The sequence below is a fragment of the Sus scrofa genome, chromosome 3 (assembly GCF_054392235.1).
Source record: "Sus scrofa isolate SSC_HxYL_T2T_F1_AM1 chromosome 3, Sscrofa_HxYL_maternal_Yorkshire_Landrace_v2.0, whole genome shotgun sequence".
Lineage (NCBI taxonomy): Eukaryota > Metazoa > Chordata > Mammalia > Artiodactyla > Suidae > Sus > Sus scrofa.
In genome coordinates this window covers 9,452,461-9,479,533 of record NC_139385.1, presented here as the reverse complement: position 1 = coordinate 9,479,533, position 27,073 = coordinate 9,452,461, and the positions used below count along the sequence as shown (strand labels likewise).

General features: G+C 55.2%; 1 protein-coding gene and 1 long non-coding RNA gene across 17 annotated transcripts in view; one reads left to right on the top strand and one right to left on the bottom strand.

The window, feature by feature from the left end:
- CUX1 (cut like homeobox 1) overlaps positions 1 to 27,073 on the bottom strand; it is a 352,709-nt gene that overhangs the window by 86,607 nt on the left and 239,029 nt on the right. For all 16 annotated transcript variants that reach the window (XM_021086269.2, XM_021086270.2, XM_021086267.2 and 13 more), the window contains exons 9-10: positions 12,359 to 12,407; positions 3,581 to 3,685 (exon numbers count right to left, since the gene is read on the bottom strand). In XM_021086269.2, the coding sequence (XP_020941928.2) occupies positions 3,581 to 3,685; positions 12,359 to 12,407 (154 nt within the window). The remainder of the gene's footprint in view (positions 1 to 3,580; positions 3,686 to 12,358; positions 12,408 to 27,073) is intronic.
- On the top strand, positions 10,803 to 18,535 carry LOC110259890 (uncharacterized). Its single transcript, XR_014840236.1, has 3 exons — positions 10,803 to 10,918; positions 17,644 to 17,882; positions 18,253 to 18,535. It is a non-coding gene; the product is annotated as an uncharacterized LOC110259890 (long non-coding RNA).

Here is a 27,073-nt window from a genome sequence, read left to right as displayed (position 1 = left end):
GGCCACAAGCTGCCCACGTGATCGTGGGGCACGTCAACGAGCTCAGGAACCTGGGCCACGGACTCCTCGTTCATAACACGGCAGCACACAAATGAAATGGGATAACACCCCCCAAAGCAACAAGACCTTGGAAATTAAGACGGAAAAGATCATCTTACTCCAAGCCCGGGTGAGCTCACTTGCATCTCAAACATGAAGGCATCCTGTGGGCCCATCGTGAAGATGCAACAGGAAACGGAGGAAGAAAGAGATGGGGCCGGGAGCTGAGCAGGGGCTGAGGGTGGAGGGAGCGACGTGCCCCCGGGTGGGGCTGCCGGCCCGTGGGCACGAGCAGAGGGGAGACTGCAGGACAGGGCACGGGAGGCACTAGAAGTCGGGGGGCGCGTAGAGGGGGTGGTTGGCGTCTGGCAGTTCGGGGGCCGTTGAGATCATCACCGGGAAGGGAAGCAAACGTGCATTCGGGGGCCAGGACCACTGGTCCCTCCTGTCTGTCCTCAACTCAGCCGCACGCGGATTCCCTGGGGGCTGCAGCAAATGCACGGCTTCTGGACCCTGCCCTGCTGGCTGTGCTGCGGGGGTAGGGCCCATGGACGGCCTGGGGACGCGCATGGGGCTCGGGGTCAGGACCCTGGCTCGGCCAAACCTCCAAAGGAAGGAGACGGACTCCCCTCAGTCTGACAACAGGCCCCCGGGGGCAGCAGGACGGGGTTCTGAACAGGGTCCCCGGGGAGGCGCCTTCCCACCTGCCGCGATTCACACGGTCGGGGTTCGGATGGGGTTCCAGAGGGAAGGGGGAACGTAGAAACAGAAGTCACTGAGGTAGGAGAACCCCATTAAACTTTGTCCCTGTGACCCCGAGCGCCTCCCTCGCTGTGAAATAACGCAGCTTGCGTAACGGCCCGAGATAACCATCTCCTTTGTCCCGCAGTCATTTTCCCATGAAGCGTGAGTGAGGCACAACAGCGTTACTCAATGCGAGGGGGCCCTGCTGCGAGGTGACCTGGGCCGGGACCCCAGCCCACGAGGCAAACGCTCGGAGTCTGGGCCAATCTCCCCGGTACTGACCCCACGGGCTTGCGGTGAGGGAACCAGAAGCTCGGTGTTACTCTTCTTTCTCATGTCCCCTCTATTCCTGCCAACCCCAAGTGGCCAACTCGGGCCTGCTCCATCCGGTATGTTCACCTGATAGACAGGTATTTAGGTCCAAGGCGTGGTGCACCAGAGCGCTAGACAAATATCTCCCCCTAAATATTTGACAAAGGGCCCGCAGGGCTCCCGTCTTCTTGAGTGTACACGAAGCAGGGGTGGCTTGACACAGGGGAAAAAGAGTGGACTTTGGAGCAGGGCAAACCTGGCCTCATACACCAGCTCGGTCGCTTTCTAGCTGTGTGACCTGGAGCAGGTTCCTTAACTCCTCTGAGCCTGTTTCCTCACCCGCAAAATGAAGGTAAGAAAACCTCCCTCCAACGACTGCGGCAGACACGAGATATCCGCACAGAGGCCCGCACGGCCCCTAACGTGGAGCAGGAGCTGGCTGAGCGGCGGCTCACCTTCCAGAATCGGCAATTCCCTGAAGACCCCGATGGCCCAGTTTTGGCTTTTGCAGAATCTATAGCCTCTACTGTTTCTCTGCCGAGTTCTGCCGGCCAAGCCCAACAGACATCTCGCTGCTGGCCTGCTTTCCTGTGTTTGCTCCCCGCCCGGCCGGGGCTGGAGCTGGAGTTGACGGGCTGTGTGGGAACGCGCCCCCGAGGGGAGCCCTGGCAGGGCTGCCCGCGGGAGACTGAAGCGGTGCCATGTAAATAGTGCACTTAGCTGATGATGAAGTGCTTAAGCACCCTAGGATCCACAACTTACTCTACCTGCGAAAACATTCATTTCCTTCTGAAATGTTTTGGTTGCTCCAGTCCAAGATGGTGCCAGAAATCTTTTCAATCCAAACATTTAGCGCAGGGGCCCCATGTAGACACAGGATGCATGGTTTTCTCTAGAGGACCCAGAGCGACCACAGAGGCCGGGAGGAGCCGTGCGGACTCCGTCCTCGGGGGCCTCCCCCAACGTCCGCCTCGGCGCTGGGTCCAGTCCAGGTAAATTTGGAAGAGGGGATGGTGACAGAACCAAGGGGACACTCCAGGCAAAGCTAATACTGGAGTGCCGTGAAGTACAAAGGCTGTGATGGTTGCTTAAATGGAAAAGTTTTCTCTGTAACCTGAAACACTTAAGTCCTGGTGTAGTGAATGTGCACTTGGAGGAAAAAAAAGATCCAGTCTTAAAAGGGGTCTTTACACGAAAACTTTGTTTTGGACCCCGTCCTGGGGAATAATTTAAAAGCTCCGGTCTGGGGAGGCAGGGGCCCCCGCCGAGTGCTGGCTCGGCCACTGGGGCCGAGTGTTCCGGGGCAAGGGGTTTACGGCCAGGGAGCTTCTTCTTCCTCATCTATGTAAAGAACTAACGAAGCACCGCTTCCGGGGCTGGGTGGGATGGTGGCTGTCAAGATGTGTGACCTTATCACAGTGGGGTGGCTCCCACCACACACTCCCCTCTCCGGGAGGGGCCTCGCTCTCCCAGTGTCCCCTGCAGGCTCTCCAAGCTGTTGCGAAATAAAAGGACACCTACGAGTGCGATGCACCCATCACAGGCCATCAGAGCTGAAGGGACCTCAGGATCACGTGCTCTTCACACACCAGAAACCGAGGCCTCTTTGCAGTGTCACAATCCGAGTTAATCACGGGACATGAGCTAGAGATGGACTTGGCTTTGAAGTGGGGGCTCCTGGACCAGGTGCGACGACTGGAAGACTAGCCACCACGGCTGGCGGAGGAGGGATTAGGGGGCAGGGCTTGGTCTGAGGGCTTCGCTCAGATCGTTTCCAGAACCCATTTTAAGAATGATGCAACTGAGACTTAGGGCGCTTAAGCCACTCGCCCCAAGTCACACGGGTGGAAAACGGCAGACAGAGCTGGGGTCGGAGCTGAGGGGTCTGGCTCCAGGGTCCTTGGTATTAAAGATTACGCTGCTCCGTATCGCCAGAGAGCACTGAAAGCAGGAGTCTGCGCGCTGCTGGTTCACAGCCGCCTTGACGGAGCTGGGGCAGCTCCAGCGAAGCGCAATGTTCATTAATCTTAGAAAAATCAAGCAGCCAAAGGACCAAGACGGGCTCCTCACTCCCTCGGATGCTCGCACGTCAGGCGAGACCTGACCGTACCGCAGTCTTACACTGTTCTTCCTTCTGGAAGGACACATCCCGGAGAAGACCAGACCTCCAATGCTCCCCGGCAGGTTCGCCAGCCTCCAGCTTCCGATCGCCACCTGTCGGCCAGTGCCCCCCACTCCCCGCCTCCGCCTCTGCACCGGGCGGGCATCCCGCGGACCGCCGGGCACTGAGGCTCCACCAGCAAAGGTCCTCGTCTTTTAACAGGTTCCAGCCCCAGCCTGTCACAAGCACTCCCCCCTGAGTGGGCAGTCCTGCGTCAAATGTGATCTTGAAAAGGGATGCTCTAAAGCCAAAGAAGGAAGCGGCTGTGGCACACAGAGGTACCGGCGCGCGGCGATGGGGTCCCCGCGGGGCCCGGCTACCCACCACGTCCGGTGCCTTCTGGATCTGCGAGGCCAGCTGGAGAGAGTGGTTGGCCGACGAGAGCTGCTCCCTCAAGGTCTCTGCCTCCCTCTGGGCCACCTCTGCCCTCTGAAGGAAATGAAAGGGGTGGAAAGAGAAAGTACATTCAGTTTAACAACTGACAATTATTACAAGAACATTCATCAATTCACGCCTGACTGACTATAATTGATTTTCCTAAACACTCAACCTAATAAATGCTAGAAAAAAACACAGAATGTGATGGATTTTTATTTTAAACAGTACAAGGAAGAAATAATTGAGCGATTATGACAGTAATTTAACGCTAGGAGCAAGGAATCCCCTGCTGATACTAGCGCTCCGGCCCACTGAATTTCCCAGACTGAATAAATACAAGTGGAAATGGAGTCTTTTGATTCAATTTCTTTCTATTCTCATAGACCAAGAAGATTTTATTGCAGGATTACTCCTGGGAGTAATTCTCACGGGTAAACAGTGAATTAAAGACACTCTGGCCATTCTCCTCCCGCAAACACGCACGATGCTGTGGCTCTTTCCCTCCCACGAGTATTTCCATAGACGGACGGGGTGGGAGACGCCACTTCTTTTGTGAGGACCAGGCTCATTTCAACGTATTTAACCCTTCACCTGGCAACGCTTTCTAACATCACGGCTGGCATTTCCAGCCAACCAGGCTGAGCTGGGGCTGCGAGGGGGTGAGGACGAACGGAGCCACGAGCGGACGCTTCTGTCATTTTCCGGACAGGGACGCCGGTGCCGCTGGACGGCGAGGACAGTCACTGCAGTGCCCGCTGCTGCAGAGGCAGGAGCTGGGCATTTGGGACCCGAGGGACCAGCACAAGCGACCTAACTCAGCTCACCAAGCCTCCACCTTCCCATCTGTAAAATGGGAACTCCGGCTCCCTCTCAGCAGCCTCGGGAGGACCCACCCTTGCAAACACACTCCTTCAGAAGTGTTTTATTTGTCAGGACACTTGTCCTGATTTTATGGTCACGGTGGAGACCAAAGGCAAAGACAGGTGGGAGGCAGTGGCTGACGGACGCTGGGTGCGTGGACTGAGGTGTGATCAGTGCTTCTTTTCTGCCGGACGCACATTCTGCTCACAGAAAAGATGAGGGAGAGAAGCCTGGCCGAGCTGTTTTGTGTGTTTTGTGTGTTTTCTTATTTTGTGGTGCCACAGCATGTGCCTACTAATGGCTAGGAAAGAACTGCAAAGAGAAGCGAGAAGTTAGCCTGCCTGGTCCTGGCCGATCCGTCTAGTGGTACGAGGATGGCATTTGGCAGCCTTAAGCGGGTCGTGACGGCAGCGAAGATCCACCGGCCTGCGTACAGACAAATTAGGGCATTTCTAACAGCAGCTACTCCTGCCCAGGGTGCTGCTGGGGGCCGCCTGCCCTGCTCCTCCAGGAGCTCTTGGAATCGCACTTGATCTAATTCCCACGGCGCCTGGCTGGGCCCGGGCACCACCTCCCACCCTCCCCGCTGCAAAGTGTCTGGAGGCGCTTGTCACCAGAGGCGGTGATGTGACCGGCGTGGGGAGGACGCCGGGGGGGACTTCAGGTTCACACTAACGGCAGGAGGGCCTCCCCGTCAGTGAAGACTCTCCCCCGAGTTCACTTCCAGATGAGCCACTGCACGTTTTTCTGATCATCGAGTCATGTTGCTGAAAAGTTTACTCATCTCTTTCTCGTCAGCTACATTCTTGGGCATAAAATCTCCACGGCTCTGCCAGGAAGAAGGTGTATTTTGACATATTTCTAGCCTCTCTGACTAGGAAAAGTATTTCTTAGCCTAGTGGAGAAGCAGCTCTGGCGGCAGCCAACGAAACAGCAGCACCTCCCCCCCAACACTGGCTGTGAGGTGTTCCAGAAGCATCGGAACTGGGCAGGGGGTTCACGGCCGGGATCTCACGCGGCCATTCGGCTGCTGGGAGCAGAGCGCTGTCTCTTGTCAGCAATGGCTCACGGCAGAAGGCATCCAGCTAATGACTTCATCCTCCGTTGGCATCATTGCTCAGCGCTTCTGCACTTAATCCAGTCTCCATGTTCACGTACAGAGCTCTGCGGCCCATCTCTGGTGGTCACGGCCTTTTATCACCCTTGGCCGGACCTGGCTACAATGGCGCAACTTTTCGATTGTCTAGAATTTGGTAGCGTGGGTACGTCAAAAACAAAACGAGCTGAGGAGGTGGTTTGTGCAGCTAAACATGCACAAAACAGAAAAATTAAAAATAAAAACAGGCCTAAGAGCTGCTCAGGGAGGGAGTGGGGACTGGGGGCCAACAGCTGCTGGGGGGAGTTGGTCTCTGGGGCTGTCAAGGCAGCAGCCCCGCGGGCAGCCGAAGCGGGAAGGAGGGGTGCCGAGCTGGGCTGGCTCCAGGGATCGCTTGTTCCCGGGGCCTCCCATCTTCCTGACGACCATGGCCCAACCAGCTGAGGGGGTGTTTCCAGAACTGGCATCGACAGCGGGAAGGGAAGCTCTCTGCTGGTTCCTGATCTGAGCCCTCAGACCCGGGGCCCTGGCTGCACGGGACACCCAGCTTCCCGTTTCTACTGAGGCAGAGCCTGGGTTCAAAGGCCAGGGCTCCGGTGGGCGGCGGGTGGAACCCCGGTGTGAGCCCAGAGCCTGGGCCAAGCCTGCTTGCGTTTGGGTGCTGCTTCGGTCCACAAAGGTGGAGAGGCTGCCCTGCAGGACAACTGGCCACCAGGAGGTAACAGAAGCCAGGTGCCTAGAGGTGCCCACTACGTGGTAACAGACCTCCGGTGAAGAATTATTATTTTCTGGGCCCCTGGCGTGTGCTGCTTCAGGTAGTCATGATTATCTTAAAATGAGGAAAAACGAAAATCTTTCAAGACTTAAAATGTTAGGGGAAAGTGACCAGAGCCTGTCGCTGGTCTTCAGGTCAAGCTGCAGCTCTCCTCAGCTGTCACCGAGCAGGCAGGAAGCTGCTGTAACACTCCGCTTCAAAATTTCCTCAGGCCGGCACAGGGTGGGGACAATTCTGCACATGTGACACTGGCCGGCCCTATGTTCCAGCTGAGCTTTGCTTCTTGAGCGGTGGCCCATAGTGTCGCCTCGTCCTAGAGGAAGGTCCACGGGGAACCCACACCCCAAGCTCCTCAAGGGCTCCTGGGAGGCCCAGGAGGGCAGTGAAAGAACGCATCCCTAACCTCAGCCCCGAAGGAGCATGCATCCGCATGGGGATTCAGGATGCTGACAGCTAATTCCGGGCCTTGAAGTCTCAAAAATCCGACTCACAACATGTGGAGAAGCGTGGCCACAGGTGGGGCGGATGGAGGCAAAGGTGGCCTCGGGCGGCTGAGATCGGCAGGGGAGGGTCGTTTCCTTCTCCCCCAGAAACAAGGCTGGAAGGTGGGGAGAACCTCATCACTTCCCCCGTCCGGCAGGCTCTCCTTGCCTTGGGGACACCGGAGATGAGCAAGTCCCTCCGGTGACACAGCAGCCACGTGGGCTGGCAAAGGGCTGTGCTCCCAGGGAGATGGATGTGGCTTGGAACCCAGCTCTGCTGGCAGGCTGTCCCTTCACAAGGCTGCTGGGGCAAATGACTACAAATTTAGTGGATTAAAGCAACACGAATTTCTTAGGTTACAGTGCTGAAGTCAGGCGCCTGCCATGAGTCTCACTGAGGTTAAGTTCGAGATGCCGGCCGGGCTGCTCCCTTCCTGAGGCTCCAGGGGAGCGTCTGTCTTCTTGTCGTTCCCAGGTCCCAGAGGGCTGCCCACACTGCTCGGCTTGTGACCCCTCCGTCCGGCTTCAGTGGCCCGTCAAACCCTCTCACACGCCACCACTGACAGCGACTCCTCCGCCCCGGTCTCTGCAGGTGAGGCCTGGTAGTGACGGAGGGCACACCTGCCTCAGCCCAGGGAACCTCCCGTCTCAAGGTGAGCAGACTGACAGCCTCAAGTCCGCTCTGCAGGTAAGGGAACATGGATGTCTTTGGGGGGCACCGCCCTCTGCAAGGGGTAGGAGCACTTCCGGGAGGACGCCAGCTCTCCTCGGGGCCGACCCCCCGCAAGTTCCCCATGTGGCCCCAGACTCTGGATGGACAAAAGGGGAGCAAGACCGACAAACCACCCCCTGAAGGAATGGACGCCGTCTCTTTGGAAAGCGCGCAGCTAACCTCGGGTCACCCTTCCAAAGCGACACTCCAAAGCTCAACTCTGAGGACCGCCAGGTGCCCACGTCCTGATCAGACCTCTGCCTGCATTTCCGGGGGACTCGATGGATGCTGACGTGCATTTCCTGTCTCGGGTGGGCCAGGCTGAAGCTGGAACTGCACCGATGCCTGCCGCCCCCAGAAATGCTGATTGTCACAGCCTGTCCACTGACCACCGAGTCACGATTTCGGAAAAGTCAGAAGAGCAAACTTCCCTACCTCCTCCTGCCACCGAAGCTCCGATCCTTTGCTATCACCACTCAGCCGGTATGAATACCTGCACCTCGAGGCTGAACAAACAGGCGTTAAGTGAGACCCGGCTGCCGCTCTTGTGCTTTTCCTCACTAGAAACACCAGCACGTTAGCAACAAAATAGAGCCTCCCGTCTCAGTAGAACGTTTTGACTAAAAACCCAGCACAGAAAGAATGTTATATGCCAGTGAACTAGCAAATTGCTCCTCTTGGGGCCCCCTCGATGGGGAAGGCGAAGAACCAGCTGTCTGGCGGCGCCCGCCCCCGTGCGGCTCCTCCTGCCCGGCCGCCCCCGCCTCCGTCGGCCACACCCCGGCCGCCTCACTCTGCCCTGATCCATCCCAACAGCTGCCTTCTGCACTCCTGGCTTTTCACTCCCTTTCGTTCTCCGGTGTTTGGCTAAAGCGGTCCTTCTAGAACTCAAATCTGACATCTCGGTCCTGCCTGTGATTCTCCCTTGGCCCCAGGACGAGGCCCTCCCCAAAGCCGGCTAGACCCCCTCCCCTGGGCCCACCTCCCACTCAGGCTTTACAGAATGACCTGGAACCCCCAGAGCTCAGTGTCTTTCCGTAAAGGCCCTTCCTCGCCTGCATGGAACCCCTCTTGCTCACGTCCACCCGGGAGTTCTTCCTGTTGCTGAGTCATCCTTCTCGACCTGTTGAGTCGTCGAGTCCAACCCCACTTTCTGTTTGCTCTGTATCCGGTTCTCCAGCGCATACTCTCAGCCCCGGCTGGCTCTCATCTGCCTGCAGAGCTCTGGTGACGGGCAGCTCACTCCCTTTATGGTACCTCTGGAGAGTCTTTCTTTTCTTTCGTTCTTTATGTCTTTTTAGGGTCACACCCTCGAGGCATATGGAGGTTCCCAGGCTAGGGGGGCGGATTGGAGCTGGAGCTGCCGGCCTACCAGCACAGCCACGGCAACACCAGCTCCGAGCCATGTCTGTGACCTACACCACAGCTCATGGCAATGCTGGATCCCTAACCCACTGAGCGAGGCCAGGGATTGAACCCCCACGTCCTCATGGATACGAGTTGGGTTTGTTAACCACTGAGCCACGACAGGAACTCCTGCAGAGTCACTGTTGAGAGTGACCTTCTCTACCCTGGAAGTGACCTCCTTCCCATCAGCCTCTGCGCTTGGCCCTGAAAAAGCCTGCCCCTTTCCCTGGCCAGCCCCGGAGGGCTGCTAGGCTGGGCTTCGCAATGTCCACCTAGGCCTTCCCCTTTCTAATCTCTTAACATCCCAAAGCCTTCTGCCTTCCTCCCTCCCCAAAGATTAGGAGTATCTCCAAACCTCCTGGCTTCTTTCTTGGGAGGGTGCCTTCCCCGTCTGGGCCATGGAGTGGACCCTGCATGCATTCCGGGTGCCTGGCTTCCTTCTAGTGTGTGCGGTTCCAAGACAAATGTGAATTCCTGGGGCATGGGACTAGCTGCTGTAAACGGGGGCAGAATCACCGCCTCCTTCGTTCGAGAAGCTATTTCAGTTCACGCAACCTTGGGCATTAATTGCATTCTCCAGGTTGCCTCAATGTCCTTTGGCAGCCACGTGGGGCCAGGAACTCACTGAGTACCTGGGGAGACGCTCCTAGATCCCTTCCCACCACCAGCACGCCGGTGTCTCCCCACAGCAGGGCTTTATCATTCTCCCTCGGAACCCGTGCATGTATTCAAGCCCCCATTTCCAGGCATTTTACCTCTAACCCCTGAAACCATCTTGCAAAGGGAGTACAGGCAGGCCCTTGCTTCACTGCGCTTCAGTTTACTGTGCTTTGCAGGTAGCACGCTTTTTACAAACTGAAGGTTTGGGGCAGCCCTGTGCTGAGCAAGCCTACTGGCGCTAGCTTTCCAAGGCATCATTTCAGAATTAAGGTGTGTACGCACACGGCTTAGACACAACCCTCTCGGACACTTAATAGACTACAGCGTAGTGCAAACACAACTCTGATATGCACGGGAGGCCAATAACAGCGACTCGCGTTGTGATACTCCCTCTATTGGGGTGATCTGTACCCCAGGTCTCTCCGAGACCTGCCTGTGCTAGTCGTCACTCCCTCGCTCCCCTTCTCTCTTGCATTAACAATTTTTTTTTAATTAAGAAGATTCAATTATGGTGAAGTACAATAACATAAAACATACCATCAGAGTCATTTTTAAGTATACCTTTGAAAGGAGTAAGTATGTTTACGTCGTTGTGCAACCCAGCTCCAGAACTTTCTCGTCTTGCAAAACTGAAACTCTGTCCCCATTAAGCAACGCCTCCCTCAGCCCTCCCTCCCCCGGCCCCTGACACCCACCCCCCTGCTCTCGGGCTCTGTGGATTCCCATGTGTACGTGGGATCACACGGCTGGTTTTGTGTTTTGTTTTTGTTTTTTTGTGACAGGCTTAATTTTCTTTATCATCATGTCTGCAAAATTCATCTTTTTCTTTTTCTTTTTTTTTTTTAAAGTGGCGAAGAGACACGGCCACACAGCCAGGAAGTACCCAGTGGGGACCTGAACTCACTGTCACTTTGGGGGCAGCGTCTTTCTCCACGGTCCTGCCTGGTGTCTCCGAGGACCCAGATCCACACAGTGGCCTTCCATGCTTTGAGAGGCGCGTCAGGTCTGCCAAATGTCCTCAGGACTGGGGACTAATGGAAGTCTGGGCACCCGATGTGCAAAGAATGAAGCTGCCGGTCTCTCGAACCAGCGTGTACCCCAGGGTGACATCAGCCGGGAGGCAGGCCCAGGACTGGCCTGGGGGGGTCAGAGCGCATGGGTGGAAATTTGAGAAACGCAGTCATGTGACAGAGGTTAACTCCATCCTGAAACTAGTAAGGTCTCTGCAAAGTTGAGCCTCCCACTTGAGAAAGAGCAAAGGGGCTGAGGTAAATTAGTTCAGGAAATTAAGGTAAGTACAAGCTGAGCATGTCTGTGAGGTGAAGCAGAAGGTGGCACTGCAGGGCAAGGAGCTGGAAGGGTGTTTGTGGCAAATGAGCCCCGGGGGGCCCCTGACTGTTTGTGGTGAAACGCACGGTCTGCAGGCTGGCTCTGCCACTCACCGGGCACGAACCTCAGTTTGCCCCTCTGTAGCATGGGGCTCCTGACCACGGACCGCGGGGGGTTAAGCGACTTGGTTCATGTGAAGGATTCAGAACAGAGTCAGGCGCAGAAGAGCTCACTCAAGAGCGGTCAGCTCCTCCTACACGAGCTGCACGGCTGCTCCACAGAGAGGCCACCTCAGGTGACAGAGTCCACGCATCTCTGCGGAGCACACGCCATGGGCCCGGCCCAGGATCCTCAGGGGCGAGCTGAGGAGGCAAGACCGAGCCCACCAAGTCCTCCTCAAGGACGAAAGGAACCACACATCCCCCTTTGCCGTCCTGCGTGAACGGCCTTTCACGTTTCAGTCAGTTGACGTCCGGGTGTTTTCAGGAGCCGCAAGACAGACAGGGAGGACGCTCTTTCCTGAGTCGTCTGCCAAGGTCTGGGTGCGCAATGCCGGGGGCAGGGGCCCTTGGGGACTCTGGCCAGGCGGAGAGCTGAGACCGCAGAGCGGAGGGGTTTCATCCCGTGTCCCCACCCCGCCGAGCCCCGTCGAGCCAACTGCTAAGCCGCTCGGTGCCTGTGGGCCTGGCTGTCAAACCGAGTGGGTTGAGGCCACCGCAGCCCGTGGCTTCAGGGCTGAGAAACACAACCCAGCTCCCCCCGCAAATAAACAAAAGGAAAGACCCCTTTCTTTTCCAGTAGCATCACTGGCTGAAGCAAACGGCTTTCCTGGTCTCCAGAGTCCTTGGGGAAGTGGGGGGGGGCCTCTGAATTTCCCAGGCAGCTGAGTATGTAGAGCCACCGGATCCCGCGTGCCTATTTTGTGCCGGACACAGTGCTGGGGGGATTTTCTGCAAAGCGTCGTGACAACCAAGTACCAGCTAGGAGGGGGCCGGCAGCTGGCAGCCCTCTCCAGAGCAAGTGGCTTCCCCGCCGTCAGAAGTGGAGGCGCAGACCCTGCTACAGGATAAGGCACTGGGATAAACCCTGCAGCGTAAAGGCTGCCACGGGAGCAGAGCTGGGGATTTCAGAGACGAACTAAGGACAGGCAGCAGCCTCTCCCCGACAGACGTCGGCCTCGGGTGCCCGAGGGGCTCGGACCACACTGGGGACTTTCCTGAGGAAATCACACCCAGGACTTTTCAGGTTTTTCTCATGACATCAGAAAAAGCATCGACAATGACCGCCGTGTGTGGCACATACAGGACGAACTGGCTTCCGAAGTGAGAGGGAAGCATCTTCTGAGATGACGCAAAGGGCTACGCTCTTGTGATTTCACGCCCGGAGCCATTACGCGTCCTACCTGGTTTGCTCTTTCAAGGTCCGTCATGATCATCTCAATTTCGTCGGCCCTGGGGAGGCGAGAGGGAGACAGCAGGTTAGTCAGCAGCCAGGCAGGCTCAGGGCGGCCACGTGCTCAGGCCAGGCCAGTGTCGGGGGAGAAAAGGGCCATGCGGACCTGCAAGGGGACCCTGCCACCCATCGGGAGGAGGTGGGCTTGCATGGGGTGGGGGAACCAGCTTGCTCTTGAGGGGCTTCCACTCTCTTTGGGGAGACAGAGCTGTGAGAAGACAAAAGAAGCACCCTGACAAGGGAGTGAACAGAGAGCTCTGGAAAGACCGAGGAGGCAGCGATGAATTCTCTTTGGGGAAGGGAATCGGGAAGGTTTCAGAGGTGATTGTGAATGGGATTTTGAAGGATGACTAGAAGTCTGTCAGGACCGAGAGAGCACTGCAAGGAGGCTGGGAAGGCAGGCTGGGGGGCCCTGCAGTCTGTGCCATAGACCACCTGAGCTCACTGTCCTCACTCGGCCTGCTCACGCACAGGGGGTTTCTAGGTGCGTTTTAGTCTTTTTCTTTTTTTCTGTTTTGAAAGTAACAGGAAAGGCAAATCTATGCTTCCAACATATCACGTCTTGGGAGGGAGGAATGCTCTCTCGATAAGAGTTCTACTGAGCAGGGCACCGTCAATCCCCATGGTCCGTGGCAGGTTTGAACAGAACGCCCGGGGAAGTCACTGCCCCAGAGAGGTCCAGGTGACGGCCTCCAAGGTCAAGGCTGAGACCTGCTGCCCGAAGGTTCGGGAGGCCACGGAAGAGGAGATGGAATGCCACAGCCACAGACCCTCCGTGGGGCCACCTCACTCCTTGCGCCACGTGGACCGGAGCTCGTTCTGCCTGCACGACTCGGCCCTGCCCCCTGCCAAGGGCTTGGCACTTCTACGCAGGGGCTCCCCTACTCTCCTGCCTTGGAGACCCCCCCCACCCCCGAGGCCCTGTGCTCTGACGGCTCCCACCACGCGTGGGGCCCTAAATAGGCCCATCACTCTCCACTCCTGGGAACCTCATCCCCTACACCCGCTGCTCCCCCAACGCTGCCAGTGGCCCCATCTCAGGAAGTGGCAGAGGCCCCTGCCACGCCCCCCCGTCTGTGCGTCTCCTTCGCCCTCATCCCTGGTGCTTGCACAGGGCCTGGTGTCCAGCTGGAGGCCAGAGTCTCGAATGCAGCCCGTCCTGCCAGCAATGGGCAGTTGGCCCATCTACTCCCCAGGACAGGCTGGGGCGCCCGGACAGGCTGACTCCAGGGTTCTCTGCCCCCCCAGACCTGCGTCGCCGGCCCTAACCACCCACCTCTAACACCAGGGTGGGAAAAACGGCTCAGGCCCTGGCTGCTTGGGTTTGGCTATTTGCTGCATCCTGTGCACCCGCCTCCAGCCCGAGGCTTTTTCCAGCCTTTAACGGCGCCCCGCGATTTGAGGGTGGGAATCTTATCAACGCTCAGCAGCATGAACTGGGGAACAGCTGCCTCGTGATTAGGTCCACCGGTCACTGTATCTGTGTGAAATCGTATCCTGCTTTCAGACTCGTCCGAGAAAAGTCCGAAACAGCTCATCAAATGGCCTAGTTAAATGAAGCTATTTTTAGGACAACTTCATGAAGCAGGTAGTGTCTCTAAGACAAACACCCAAACCGGGCCTCTGCAGGGAAAGGCTGGGTGGGTGCCAGGGGCGGCTTCGATTACAAAACATCTCACCATCTCAGACAGAAACCTCCAAGATCTCAGAAACCACCGCGCCACAGAAGAGAAGGGCCACTCAAAGTGGCAGGGTTTTCAATGTGACAGGAAAGGGCACCCGACAGTCAGGACAGGAAGCTGTCTTGACAACCTGCTGGTGGAGCCCACACTTCACCGTGTACGAGAGGCAATAACTTCTCTTAAGGCCGATCGCAACCCTGAAACGCAGTTTTGAACTTTGATCAAACAGTCATTGACCACGTGTCCAGAGTCTGGACGTACACGGCCAACCCGCCGGCTGCCTGCCCTGTGCCCACACTCACTCCCTGGACGCATGAAGGATTCCTGACCCCCGCAAGCTCCCTGGCCCTGCAGGGACCACAGGACCGACGCGGGCAGATATGGCTCCCGGAAAGCCCGCCAGTGCCATGTCCACAGAGTGGGGTCGGAAGTGCTTGGCTGCTGAGCACCGGAAACCAGCTGTCCAGGCGCCCGTCTCCCTCTCTCTGGGGCAGATCCGGGAGCTGGTGGCCGCAGAACCTTGAAGGAGGACGGGCATGGCTTTTGGGGGGGGGGGGGGCTTTCCCTAACCTCTCCTGCTGAGTTTTCGTCTTTAAGCCTCTCCTTCTGGCTGATTTATCCGCGTCATTGGGAGTCTCCTGCTCGGTTTCGCTCTCCTATGATCTGGCTGTGGGCACATCTATGTCCACCCTCCACGTTGTCCAAACATACTCCACATTTGCTGTGTCTCGATTCCTTCCTGCTGCCTTCCGATGGTTCTTCAACTTGACCCACGGGTAGCTCTGTTCATCCCGTCATCCGTCTCTTGTCATGCTGATTTTGGGGGAGGCGGGGGCCAGTCACACACCCTGCTGGGTTTGGGGGTCTGTCTCCCAGAGCAGGGTGTTCTCTGGGGCCTCGCTGTTGTCCTGGGGGAGGGGGGTACCAGCTACTCTTCCTGGCAGGGTATGTGGGGGGAGGACAGAGAGGCAGGCCCACTGCGACTGTCTTGGGATAAACCGAAGAAAGTCGCAGGGCAGCATTCAGTGCACTTGGCGGGAGGAAGGAAGGAAAGGGAGGGAGGCCCCCAGGCTCCCAGAGAATCATCGCGAACGCCCCTCTACTGGGAAAAGCCGTCCCCTTTAATTCTCAGCACCAGGAGGAGGTGATCCCCTGGCACAAGTCCCCAGCGCCTGGTCTAGAGATGGGGGGTAGAGGTGCGGCTGCCCGGGGGCCCACCCTCACCTGTTTTTATCCACTCCTCACTCCCTGCCTGGCCACTGCCATTGGTCACGGGGCCAGGACAGGGTCAGACACAGGCCGGGGCTAGAAGAGATGGCATCCCAGGGGCCTGGCTTCCTCTAGAGGCTGGATCAGCAAAGCTGGGATCTGCAGGGCCTGGGAAGCGGCATCCAGATCTGGCCAGATTTCGGGGGCCTGGGGGGAGCTGGAGCGCCCCCTCAGACAGTGAACGGTTTTGGAAGCTCATGAGAATGCCTAACAGTCAGAAAACAGTGCATCGTCTTCAAAAGATTTCAAGTCACTTATAAAATAATTTAGTCACATTTAAACAGGAAGGTGTCCATCCTCTTGGCAGTCTGACGAGACAACCTCTGGAAATGAACTTCAAGTTTTTCCGTCTTCTGGTCCGTTTAACTTTGGTTACTAAGCGACCGCTAAACGGGACCAAAATACTGAACTGTGATAACAAGTGCGGCCCTTACCTTTCTTGACTGAGAGCAATTCTCCTATTTCCAGAGCTTTCAAATGATAATGACAACCCTGGGCATGGCTGTTAAAAAGAGTTGGGCTATTCAACACCAGGTAGGCTGACGACAGCGGGGCCCAGAGGGGCTGCAGTTCCCATTCGAGGATCGACCAGGAGCCACCCGAGACAATGAAAGGAACCAGGGACGCAGTGGGCGAGGAAAAGTCCAGACGATTATTTTAAAAGTCTGTGGGCTTGTGACTCACTTTCCCAAGGGGCATGCTTTTTAAAAGGGGAGAGAAAAATACAGCTGGCTGCGTACTGATACGTCATCAGGGCTTCTGGAGACGCGAGCCGGCCCGGGGCACCGGGGGACCAGGACTGAGATGGTGGCACCTCTGACCGTCGGTGGGGCCCTCACCTCAGAACAGGGCTGCCACCGAGTCTGGACGACCCGCTCCTCGCCAAACCGTTGCCCCCACCCCCAACCCCACAAATGCCACCAGGCGATCGCCCTCAGTATGTAACCCGACAATGCCCAGAGGTTAATCCTGCAACTTCGACTGCTATCTGAGAAGTACGGCGATGAATGCAATCCATGCGCTTTCCTGGCGGGACCGGACGCCAACACTATTCCAGGGGTTCTTCCTCCTTTTCACTTCCAAGGCTCGACAACCACGTCAGGATCTGGAGCCTGACCTTAGCCTAAAATCACTCATTTGCCCAAGTCTGTAATAACTCCATGCATTGTTTGCTCAGCAAAACTATTTACCGTAAACATTTTCCTTCTCTCACCTTTTTACGAGCTGACCAAACAGCTTTCATTGATCTATGAACCTGCGCTGCATTACGCTCTGCTCCGGCTTCAAACAGCGGATCGTTTCAGCCTGGCCTAGAAAATGCAGTTCATTCCACCGGTTCCCTACAGATCACGGCAGCGTATGCTCTGCGCCGGCTCAACAGCTTTTAGGAGGAACCTAGAAGGACACGATCAAAGCCGACGGCAGGGAAATCCTACCCACCATGCAAACTCTGCGTTTACCTTTACAGCTGCCTCCCGAGTGCCGAGCGGGGGCACCAGGGCAAAGGTGGGGCGTGTTTCAATGCCAACCACACGACACCGGGAGCTGCTACAACAAAGCGTGTCTACAACGCTTGACAAAGAGTCCAGGGCGACCTTCAAAGATCCGTGTATCTTCTTGGACCCGAGTCAAAAGCCAACAGTCTCAATAATAGACTGTAAAGTTCTTAGGCACCCAAAGAAGAAGAAGGAAAAAATCTAAAGATGAATTCCCCGTGCTTTAAAACAAACAAAAAGTTTCAGTGTGTTTGGTAAGGTGAACACACCCTCTCCACCGGATGCTGCATCTGACACTGGGCCATCAGGAAGGCGGGTCACTTTCGTGAAACCTCCGTGCCAGGCAGGGCTCTTGGCACGAAGGGGCAGAGGAGCCCCGGACGTGGGCTCAGGAGACCGGGTGCAGAAAGAAAGGCGGGAAAACGAGGCGGAGGAGGAGCCAGAGGGCCAGGTGGGAGGAAGGTCTCTTGGCCATGGGACAGGAATCCCCTTAGTGGGGGGTGAGGGTCCTCAGGAAAGGTCCCTCCCCCGACCCCTGTGCTGCGCACACAGGCAGCCAGGCGGGACCCGGTCTCGCGAGAGGAAGGGCTGGTCTGCAGAGGCCCGGGTGAGAGGCAGGGCAAGGCAGCCCTGGCCTGGGACTGGAGGTGGGGGAGCGGGGGCCGTCTCCCCTCAATGATTCTTTTTCATTTACTTTTAAAAAGTAGAGTTGACTTACAATGTTGTGCCAGTTTCTGCTGTAATTCCCCTCAGTGATCTTTTCATTTTTTTTTTTTTTGTCTTTTTAGGGCCGCGCCCGTGGCACGTAGAGGTTTTCAGACGAGGGGTCAATTCGGAGCTACAGCCGCCGGCCTACATCACAGCCACACCAACGCAGGATCCGAGCCATGACTGCAACCTACACCACAGCTCACGGCAACGCCGGATCCTTAACCCACTGAGTGAGGCCCGGGCTCGAACCCACAGCCTCATGGATACTAGTTGGATTTGTGATGTGCCACGCCGGATGGGGAAGCCAACGGCCCAGGTGCAGCCCCCTTACTGGGAGCACACGGGACCCACACTCACCTCCCGGGGCCTCACAGACATGAGACCTGCGACCACCTGCTTGGGGGTGGGCGCAGAGAGGTGAAGAGACCCAGGGAAGCTGGGTACAGTGACAGCCCAGGAGGAGGGACAGCGGGCTTTGCAAACAGGAGGAGGAGAGCCTCTTGGGGTGTGTGTGTTGGGGGGAAGGCAACGACATCTGGTCTGTGTTCTGGAGGATGAGGCCAGGTCTGCTGGGTGGGGGACAGGGGGCAGAGGGAGGGACGACCAGACAGAACCGAACCTCTGCGTGGGGGTGCTGCTCAGCCCTGTAACAGAGCCCCCCCGCCCCGCCGCCGCCACGTCTCCAGGGCATCTCACTGCTCCGTGCCATGTGACTGCCAGTATCTTCCTGCCCCCTACGGCTTCCTATCTCTTCCTCCTACAATGGCAGTGACCATGCAGAGCCCTGTCACACAGCCAGGGTGACAGCGGGGGCCTGCCTGGTGTCTGACGTCACGGCCAACAGTTCACCGTCACACGGGCTGCTCATCTTGGACTTTGGGTCCATACGTTTGTCTTTCGTCAGCGCAACAGCCAACTGTTCCTATTTTATTCAGGCTTTTTAATAAAAGATGATTTCGTGAAGTACCATTTAAGCGTTTATGGAGCTAATTAAATGGTTTTTCTCCTCTGACCCATGGAAATGGTAACTACGCGGACAGTCACCAGCCTCTGTTTGGTTCTGGGTCTTAGGCTTTTACCACGCTCCTGGGTTCTATTTGCTCATGTTTTATTTAGTATTTTTATCCACAAATATTCATAAAGGAGACTGGCCTCTAGTTTCTTTTGCCTTTGTCAGGTTACGTCCTACAAACGACTGTGAAAGTGTTTCCTTCTCTCCGTAGACACAGGGCGGGATCACAGATGCGATGGCACTGCTCTAGAAAAACCCGGGCCCACATCCCACCTGTACAGGCTCACTGTGCTGCCTGGCAGGCGAGCCCCGCACTGTCTGTACCGGGCCTGGCTCCCCCCGGCCGCCTCCCACCACCTCCCTTCCCAGGTCTGCAGCCTCCCAGGCCGGGGGCAGGGTCAAGGCCAGTCCTGCCTCAGGTGGCAGGTGGTGGGTGGTGGTGGGTTCCGTGAGCTGCTTCTTGGCTCCCTCCCTCCTGGTTGAACTCAAAGCATCTTTTGGGCCAGGAACCCTGCAGGGAGCGGAGGACTCTCTCCCATAAACACCTCGGCTCCTTTCCCGGCTTTGATTCTCTCGATTTTCCAACCCGACAAAGAGGCCTAAGTGCAGAGCTGTCTCCTCAGAGCTGGTGAGCTGGGGTCGAGCCCTGTCAGTCCACTAGTGACACGCATTCTGGGCAGATTTCCTTCTGGAGCTCAATTGACACACACTCTTATGGACTCTTTCGTCTTAGGCTGTTCCTTGAAACCACCGCACCTGTCCGCCTGGCTGTCCCCTCTACTGAGATCCCCATGGGGGCCACTGTCGCCAGCCAGGCCCCGGCTCTCTGAGAGTCCTGGGCCAGCCCTGCGCCCCGTCGTCCACTCATTTATTTTCACTGCCCCTTTTCTGCCTCCGAGTATCTTGCTCGGATGTTGATCACTTGTGGGTTCACAGCCACGATCGCGGAGAACCCGGCCTGCGCTCACTGAGTCCCGGCTGACCAGCCACACAGACCTGCGACGCCGCGCTCAGGTGCTGCGCGAGAGGCGGGCAGCGGCTCACTGGCTGGTATTTTAAAGAGCGGAAAGTGCTGGACTGTTTGGCCAAATTGTAAATATGACTTTGAAGGAAAAAGTTTGTAAGTTGTTTTGGCAGCAGGGAAATAATTCGCTTTTCTTACCCCTTTTCATAGCCTTTGGACAGAAGGCAACAACCCCCCTGGAAGAAAAAGTATGTGCCAACCACGAGCTCCTGGACTGCACGCCTCTCAGCCCGGATCCCCGCTTCTCCCCCTGTGCCAGATGCCTGTCAGGGACCCAACACCGAGGGCAGGAAGGGAGGGAAGGAGAAGGTGTCTTCTGCGGAACGGTTTTCCTGACAATCCCAGCCGCAGGGTCGGTCCCCTCACTGCCCACCCGGGTTAAGCCACCTCTGCTTTCGGGGGAGGCCGCCGGGCACCCTTCCAAGTCCCCGATCGGACGTGTCACCCCAGAGCAGCCCCACCCTGTCCAATCAAATCGAGAGACAGCTGCGTCGCTGGACTGCTACATCGGCCCCCCTGGACATAGTGGTTTTCACTCTTGTTGGAAAGGAAACTGTATGGAGAGACAGTTAAGTGGCCAGAAGGTCACCTCTGCCTGCTCAGAAATTAACCACAATTTGTTCCCTTTTATGACCACTATGTTTAAATTTAAATGATACAAGTAACCATTAAAATCAATTTTAGTTAAGGCTCATCAATCCCAAATGGGAAGAAAATTTCCCGTCTTGCCTCACTATTTAACTGACTTGTTTACATGAAATAAGTGAAATAAAATCCTCCTTTAGTTTAATCTGCGTCTGGCTGACAGATCAAGGGGCCCGCGACAGCCCACCCGGGGCATGTCCCACCTGCGCCAAGCCAGTGGGGCAGCTCCGCCAGGTGGGTCACTCCCCAGAGGGCGACCCTCAGTGTGATCAGAAACAGCCACCACCGTCACTCAGGCGTCAGTCCTCTCTGGGCAGGGACGCGGGACAGCTGTGGCTGGAGAATTAATTTACGAGGCAGCTGCTCCCGAGATCACTGAAGCCTTTGGGATCAAGGTCCGGATTCATCCGTGGATGCTTCTCGCCATTTCTCTAACGTTCTCCAGAACTGTTGCTTCTAAAGCAATGGGGGGAGCAGGCTGGATGTGAAAATCCCTTTCCCTCCCGAAATCAAGTGCCACGGGGTCATAAACAGGATGCAGTGACGGGAGGTGAAACCAGGGGAACTGTAGGCTAGAGCCACCAGAGTAGGGCTGGCAGGGCAAAGGGGGCCCGATTCTTCGCCTGCCTTCTGGTCCTTTGACCTTGGGCCGAGCGTGGCACGTGACAGCCTCAAAGAAACTGCCACGAGGATGACGTAACAAAACCTTAGACCACAACGACCACACGCATTTCGTTCTCACTGCTGTGAATGGAAAGCAGGCTCTTTCCCTTCTGGGCAGAGTTAATTTTCACCCCCTGAGGCCCCTAGAAGGTCATCACAACCACCAATGGAGCGGGCACGGCTCCAGATCTCCGGGCTGAATCGGATCAAGCCTCTAGGTTCCGCTACGAACGGCCAGGAACGAGAGGACAGAGGAACAGGCCCAACTGCATCTGGAGAGGGTGACGGCAAGATCTAAAAGGGGGGAAACTCTTCAGGACAAATGAGCTGCTTTCCTTCGCAAACAGACTGAAGGGAAAGGAAAAAGAGACAGCGGGGGATCTGCAGAGTGAATGAGACTCAGAGGCAGGCCAACCAACCGCAAGGCGGGGGTCTTATTTGGCCTGATGCACCCCCATTTTAAAACACCTCATCTGGGATGTTTAGGGGTAAATCAACATTTAAGTATTGATTTTTTGATGTGATAATCGAATGGTGGCTGCATGAAAGATGTAGCATCCTGGAGTTCTTGTCGTGGCACAGTAGAAATGCATCCAACTAGGAACCATGAGGTTGCGGGTTCAATCCCTGGCCTCGCTCACTGGGTTAAGGAGCTGGCGTGGCCGTGAGCTGTGGTGTAGGCCGCAGGCGTGGCTCAGATCCTGTGTTGCTGTGGCTGTGGTGTAGGCCGGCGGCCGTAGCTCCAACTGGACCCCTAGCCTGGGAACCTCCACTGCCATGGGTGCAGCCCTGAAAAGCAAAAAAAAAAAAAAAAAAAAAAAGAGTCCTTAATGTGAGGCTTTACATGCTAAACCATTTAGAGATGAAAAGAAAGGGTTCTAGACGCCTCAGAATAAAATGGGGCTGGGGACGGGGCCAGGCGGGCCAGGCGGGCCAGGCACGGCCTGGCTGGGCTAAAAAATTTTTAAGAAGTATAGGGTGATAAAAAGCACAGACCACCTCAATCGTTTTGTGACCCTCCGTCACCGCTTGTCAACCCTCAAGGCAGCACGCATGACAACCGCCACGCCACGGCTCGCACAGAAAAGCGGTGACAAGGAGGCCCATGCATGGGAGGAGGCTGCAGGGGGCCCCTGGGCAAGAACACAGATTAGGATCGGGCAGTCTAGCTCTGTCCGTCGGAGACTCAGTTCTCTGCTAATTTTTGTCATGTCAGTTAACCTCTCAGAATCTGTTTACTCACTCAGCAAAGAGGAGGGAAAAAAAGCGCCCGGAAAGAACGTGATTGAAAAATCATACATAAATATTCTTAGATACAGAAGAAGTGGCTTCTGGAGAGGACACCTGAGCCCCACCCTTCATCCCACCACCAAAGCGGCTCTCGGGAGTGTCTCTGCGTGGGCCCTGGAGGGAACAGAGGCCGCCTCCCTCTGTTCACTGGGTGCCTGTCCCCCGGGAACTCAAGTTTCGGGATCTTGAGCAGAGGACACGCACGGCCAGCAGGGCTGTGGACCCAGGCTGCTGCGTCCGTACTTTCCGATTGCTGAGAAACGTCTTGGGAGGGCTGCCGTGTATAAACATTTGTCAAGCTCCCCTTCACGTCCTTAGGGTGAAACGTGTCAGGAGGCCTTTCCGGCGGCTGGAGCGCTGCTTGTCCACGTACAGCTTTCACTCTTTCAGAACCGCCTCTCAGAAGGTTCCTTCTCCCTGTTGACTTAACCTGGAAACGCCCTGCCTACAGCCAGCAGGTGCGTCCGCTTCCGGGCCTGCACCTGCTGCCCTCACCGCTCCCGCTCCCGCAGGCACCAGCGGGAACCGCAGGCGGCGGGAGAAGGCCGCCCAGCTCGGATTCCCGGGCGGGTGAGGAGGGGGGCCCTGAGGCCAGGGGGAGTCGGGGCCACAGGGAGCATCCGACTAGGGTAAGTAAGAATCCTGCTCTGATTCCCGAACGTGAGGAATTCTAATTACCCGCTTCCTGCCCTGAGTACTACTTGGTAGGAACTGTTTAGAAAAGGTTTGGTGGCAGAGAAGCTAGAAACGAAGGATAAAAAAAGCCCTCCAGTTGCGTTCCAGTTATTACTCGCTGCTCCCTTCCCCTCCCTCCGCCAGGCCCAAGGCCCAGACAACTTCCTGGGCCCAAGAAGAGGCTCGGGGCTGTTCTCCTCCGATCACACCCACACCCTGGGGCCTCCCTGGCTACACAGCTCCTGCTGGTCCTACAAGCTGCTGCCAGAACTCCCCCCCACCGCCCCTGCACCTGGTCCTTCCGCAGTCACTGCAATGCTTGGCTCACCTGTGGCTTCAGGGGCCCTCCCAGCATCTGTCCACAGCCCCCACCTTGCAACTGCCCTGCACTTCAGGCAGCTGGGGCTTGTTTCCTTTACCCCGCAGGGCTGGGAAGTGAAACTAGAGACCCAGGCTGCCAAAGGCGGCAGCGCATTCCGAGGAAAGCCAGCATCCTTCCTCTTCCTCTCACTGGCACCGAGAGTCTGCATTTCGGCAGCCTAAGTGCCTTTTTTAGGGCAACGTGCAAATGAATAATTCAGTGGTTCCTCCTCTACTGGTGAAGTGTTAGACAAACAATTCAGACGGGGCCAGACTTGCTGGCCCCACGAAGACGGTCCCTTCCCTTCGTCCTGACATCATCGGATTTGGCCATGAATCTTTAAGAACACCCTCCATCCTGTCTGATCACTAAAATACCACAAAGGAAGTTCACAATACTTAGAGGTAGGGAAAAAATAGAAAGGTTAATTGCCACAGAAAGTTTTCCCTCGTTGCCAAGCAAACAGTCCATCGGGGCGTCACCGTTAATACGGAACTCTGAAAATCCTAGGCAGGGAATGCCGCCGTCACATCAGGTTACTGAGCCGCTCACTGAGCTTTTAAATCCCAATCCAAGCCTTACGAAAGTACCTTCCCCACGAGGCTCTGCTCGAACTCCCAGGTTTCACTCTAAGAGGCTCATTGATTCTGTGTCTTGTAGTAAAACCGCCTGGAATACTTTGGGGAGGGAGGTGTGATGCAAATTTGAAGTTAAACAAACCGCCTTCCTGGTTTCATTAGAGACTTCATTTTGGAAGGGATTCTTAGTGGACCAGCCAAACCTTCTTCATACGTTCATGGTTGGTTGGGAAACTTCAGCTGATGGAACCCCGGGGGCCCTCTGTCAGGAAGACACATTCGGCAAATAACTGCCTTACAGCTCGGCTACGCTTGTGACCCCTGATGGACAGCGTGGCTGTGATTCTGGACGGGAAATTGGATCCAGTCACTTTCCTAATGACGGGGTAAGGGGTTTAACCCTTACGGGAGGGCCCGGGAGATGCAGGCAATAAATTTCTGAGTTTAGGAAAAATTAAACAATTTGACGATAAGGACAGATTTGTCTTTGTTTGTGCCTTGGGATCTATCCAGTAAGCCTCGAGTGTGTGAAAAATATTTACCGTATGTATGCCAGGGAATAAAGGTTTCTTCTCACTCACTGATAATCTTGCTAAATGGCAGCTGCTTTGTGAAAGAAGGCAGAGGTGGTCCTTGGAAAACCCAAATAACGTTAAGGGGTTCACCAGGAGGAACGTACAGGTTTAGCGTATTCCAGAAAGGATGGGTTTCGCGGCAGAGGTGGATGTCGGGAGGCATAACTGTGTCACATGTCGCTGCTGTGCTTGACATGCAACAGAACAGCGGCAGAGCAGGGTGAGAGAATCGAAAATAAGCACATGGCTCTTCAAAGGTTTCAGGAGGGCTCCATGGTTTTGCACCTGACACTGAATTTCAGAAGTAAGACGGGACCTGGAGCAGGGCTGGCCTGGAAGGCTAAGGACATTCAGAGAGTCAGTTAAGCTTTGTGGTTTCATCTTCCTTAAATAGATTAGAAAGCTTATGACAGGGATATTGTAAATTATAAAAAAAAAAAAAAAAGAGTATCAACCGTAAAGAAAAATGTGAGTTAAGAGTTACATTGGTAAATGTAACTAGGCCAAATTCACCTACAAAAAGAAAACACCTATTTGAAAAAAAAACCCCAAACCCAAAAAAACCAAACCTAACAAAATGTAGCAGAAACACACCTTCACGTAAAAAGGCAAAGACGGACTAGATTTTCCTTTAAAGGCTACGGTAAGGTTTTGAAGCCACACTGGCCAATATTATATGTAGCAAAATAACATTACAGAGAAAGAAGTCGTACTGAGAGGCACAGTAAATCATAAAACAACAAGCTTCGACTTGTCTTAAATCACGAGGCCAGAAAAATCTATAAAATGCGTAGTATAAAAATGGAAAGAAAAGCAATACACAGAAGTGATATCCTGCTCAGAAACACACGACACTGCTTGGTGAATACGACACAGGTTAGGGTTCCAGTGACACAGAGCCTGAAACCCAGGTCACAGCTGAACTTAAATGGGGGGAAGTACACGAGCGCTGGGCCTCAGAGGGACCCTCGCACCAAGAGTCCCCACTGCTCGCCACAGGGACATGAGAGGCGCCTTTTAAGAACAGCAATGAAAGACGAAGCTCAGATGGCCCAGCCGTCACAAAACAAGCCCAAATTCCTACTTGCAGGTAACGTGGTCACAGGCTCACCAGATTCGAGGGATTGACTTGAGCAAAGGGGCGGAGACAACCCATGAATTCGGCAAAGCCCCATGTCTTTTTGGGCAAAGCCCCCGACATAAAGGTCTCCGGACCAGTAATACAGACCTAGAAGATGAAAGGAAAGACTTCCTCATGTGCGACAAGGATGTAACCATCAACCACGTGGGGGTGAAAAGAGCCCGGTATCACTTCCATCTGCGGAAAATCAAATTACAAAATGCTAGTGGCAAAGAGAGCGAATGATGGCATTTCTAATTGGCGGCTGTGTTAAAGAGACATAAACGTGTTTATCTCCCAAGCTGACTTACATAAAACCGAGCAACATGGTAAGATTCATACAGAAAAATTAGGTGACCCAAATAACATAACCTCATGGTAGGTATCAGAAGAGAAAACAAAGAAACAGTATAAAGACAGTTTGGTCCTGACTGCAGAGTGACAAGTCAGATCAACTTGGGACTCGCGTTTCAGAAAGAAATCCAGAGACACATGTAACTGTGGACATTCGGTTTGCCCAGTGGTAAATACCAGAAGGAAGAACCATTTATAAATACTATTGGGCAAGCTGAGAAGTATTACGAAGAGTAATAAACAGACGTACACCTTACCCCATGTGCTAGAAAACATTTCAGGCAGGTTAAAGATATATAATAAATCATAAAAAATAACAAGAAAATGGATTGGGAAGGAAAGACCATTTTCTATGATTGAAACCACATTAAGAATGATTCATGACAAGGCTGATGGGGCCTATCGCATCTATTTATGATACTTCTGGACAATGAACTCACTAAAACTCAAATGAAAAGACAATCAATTCATAGGTAAAAGTCATGATGAATGTGAGTAGTTACAATCCAAGAAGACATGTAGAATGACTACCCTGTTCTCACCGTACCCACGCTCCCAGGATAGAAGGACACGCAGAGAGTAACTAAGCAGATCGGAAGATGCTGAGGGTTTTTTTTTTTCATCTTTTTAGAGCCGCATTTGCAGCACACAGAGATTCCCAGGTTAGGGGTTGAATCAGAGCAATAGCCACTGGCCTACACCACAGCCACAGCCACGCCAGATCCAAGCCGCGTCTTCGACCTACACCACAGCTCACAGCAACGCTGGATCCTTAACCCACTGATTGAGGTCAGGGCTCGAACTTGCATTCTCGTGGATCCTAGTCAGATTTGTATCCTCTGAGCCATGATGGGAACTCCAGGAAGATGCTGAGTTTCATGCTGACAACTATCAAGTTAAGCATCTATGGGTTCTACCTGGCGTGGCAGAGTGGTGGTGGGAACCACTCCAGCCCACTCCTTATCTCCTGGTCGTGACAGGGAGTGTGAGCTCCTCAGGCCAGACGGGAGCTCTGGACACACCCGGGACATTCAGGTGGGGGTGGGGGTGGGGGTGAGGGACAGCCTGCAGTACCTTCGGCCACTGTGGCAATTAAGTGTGTCCCTCTGCAGAGAACACGCTAAGGAGCCTTCAAACAGCACCCCCTTTGCCACAACGATCTTTCTTCCTGGAAAACGTTTTCATGGATTATTTTTCTAAACAGAAAATT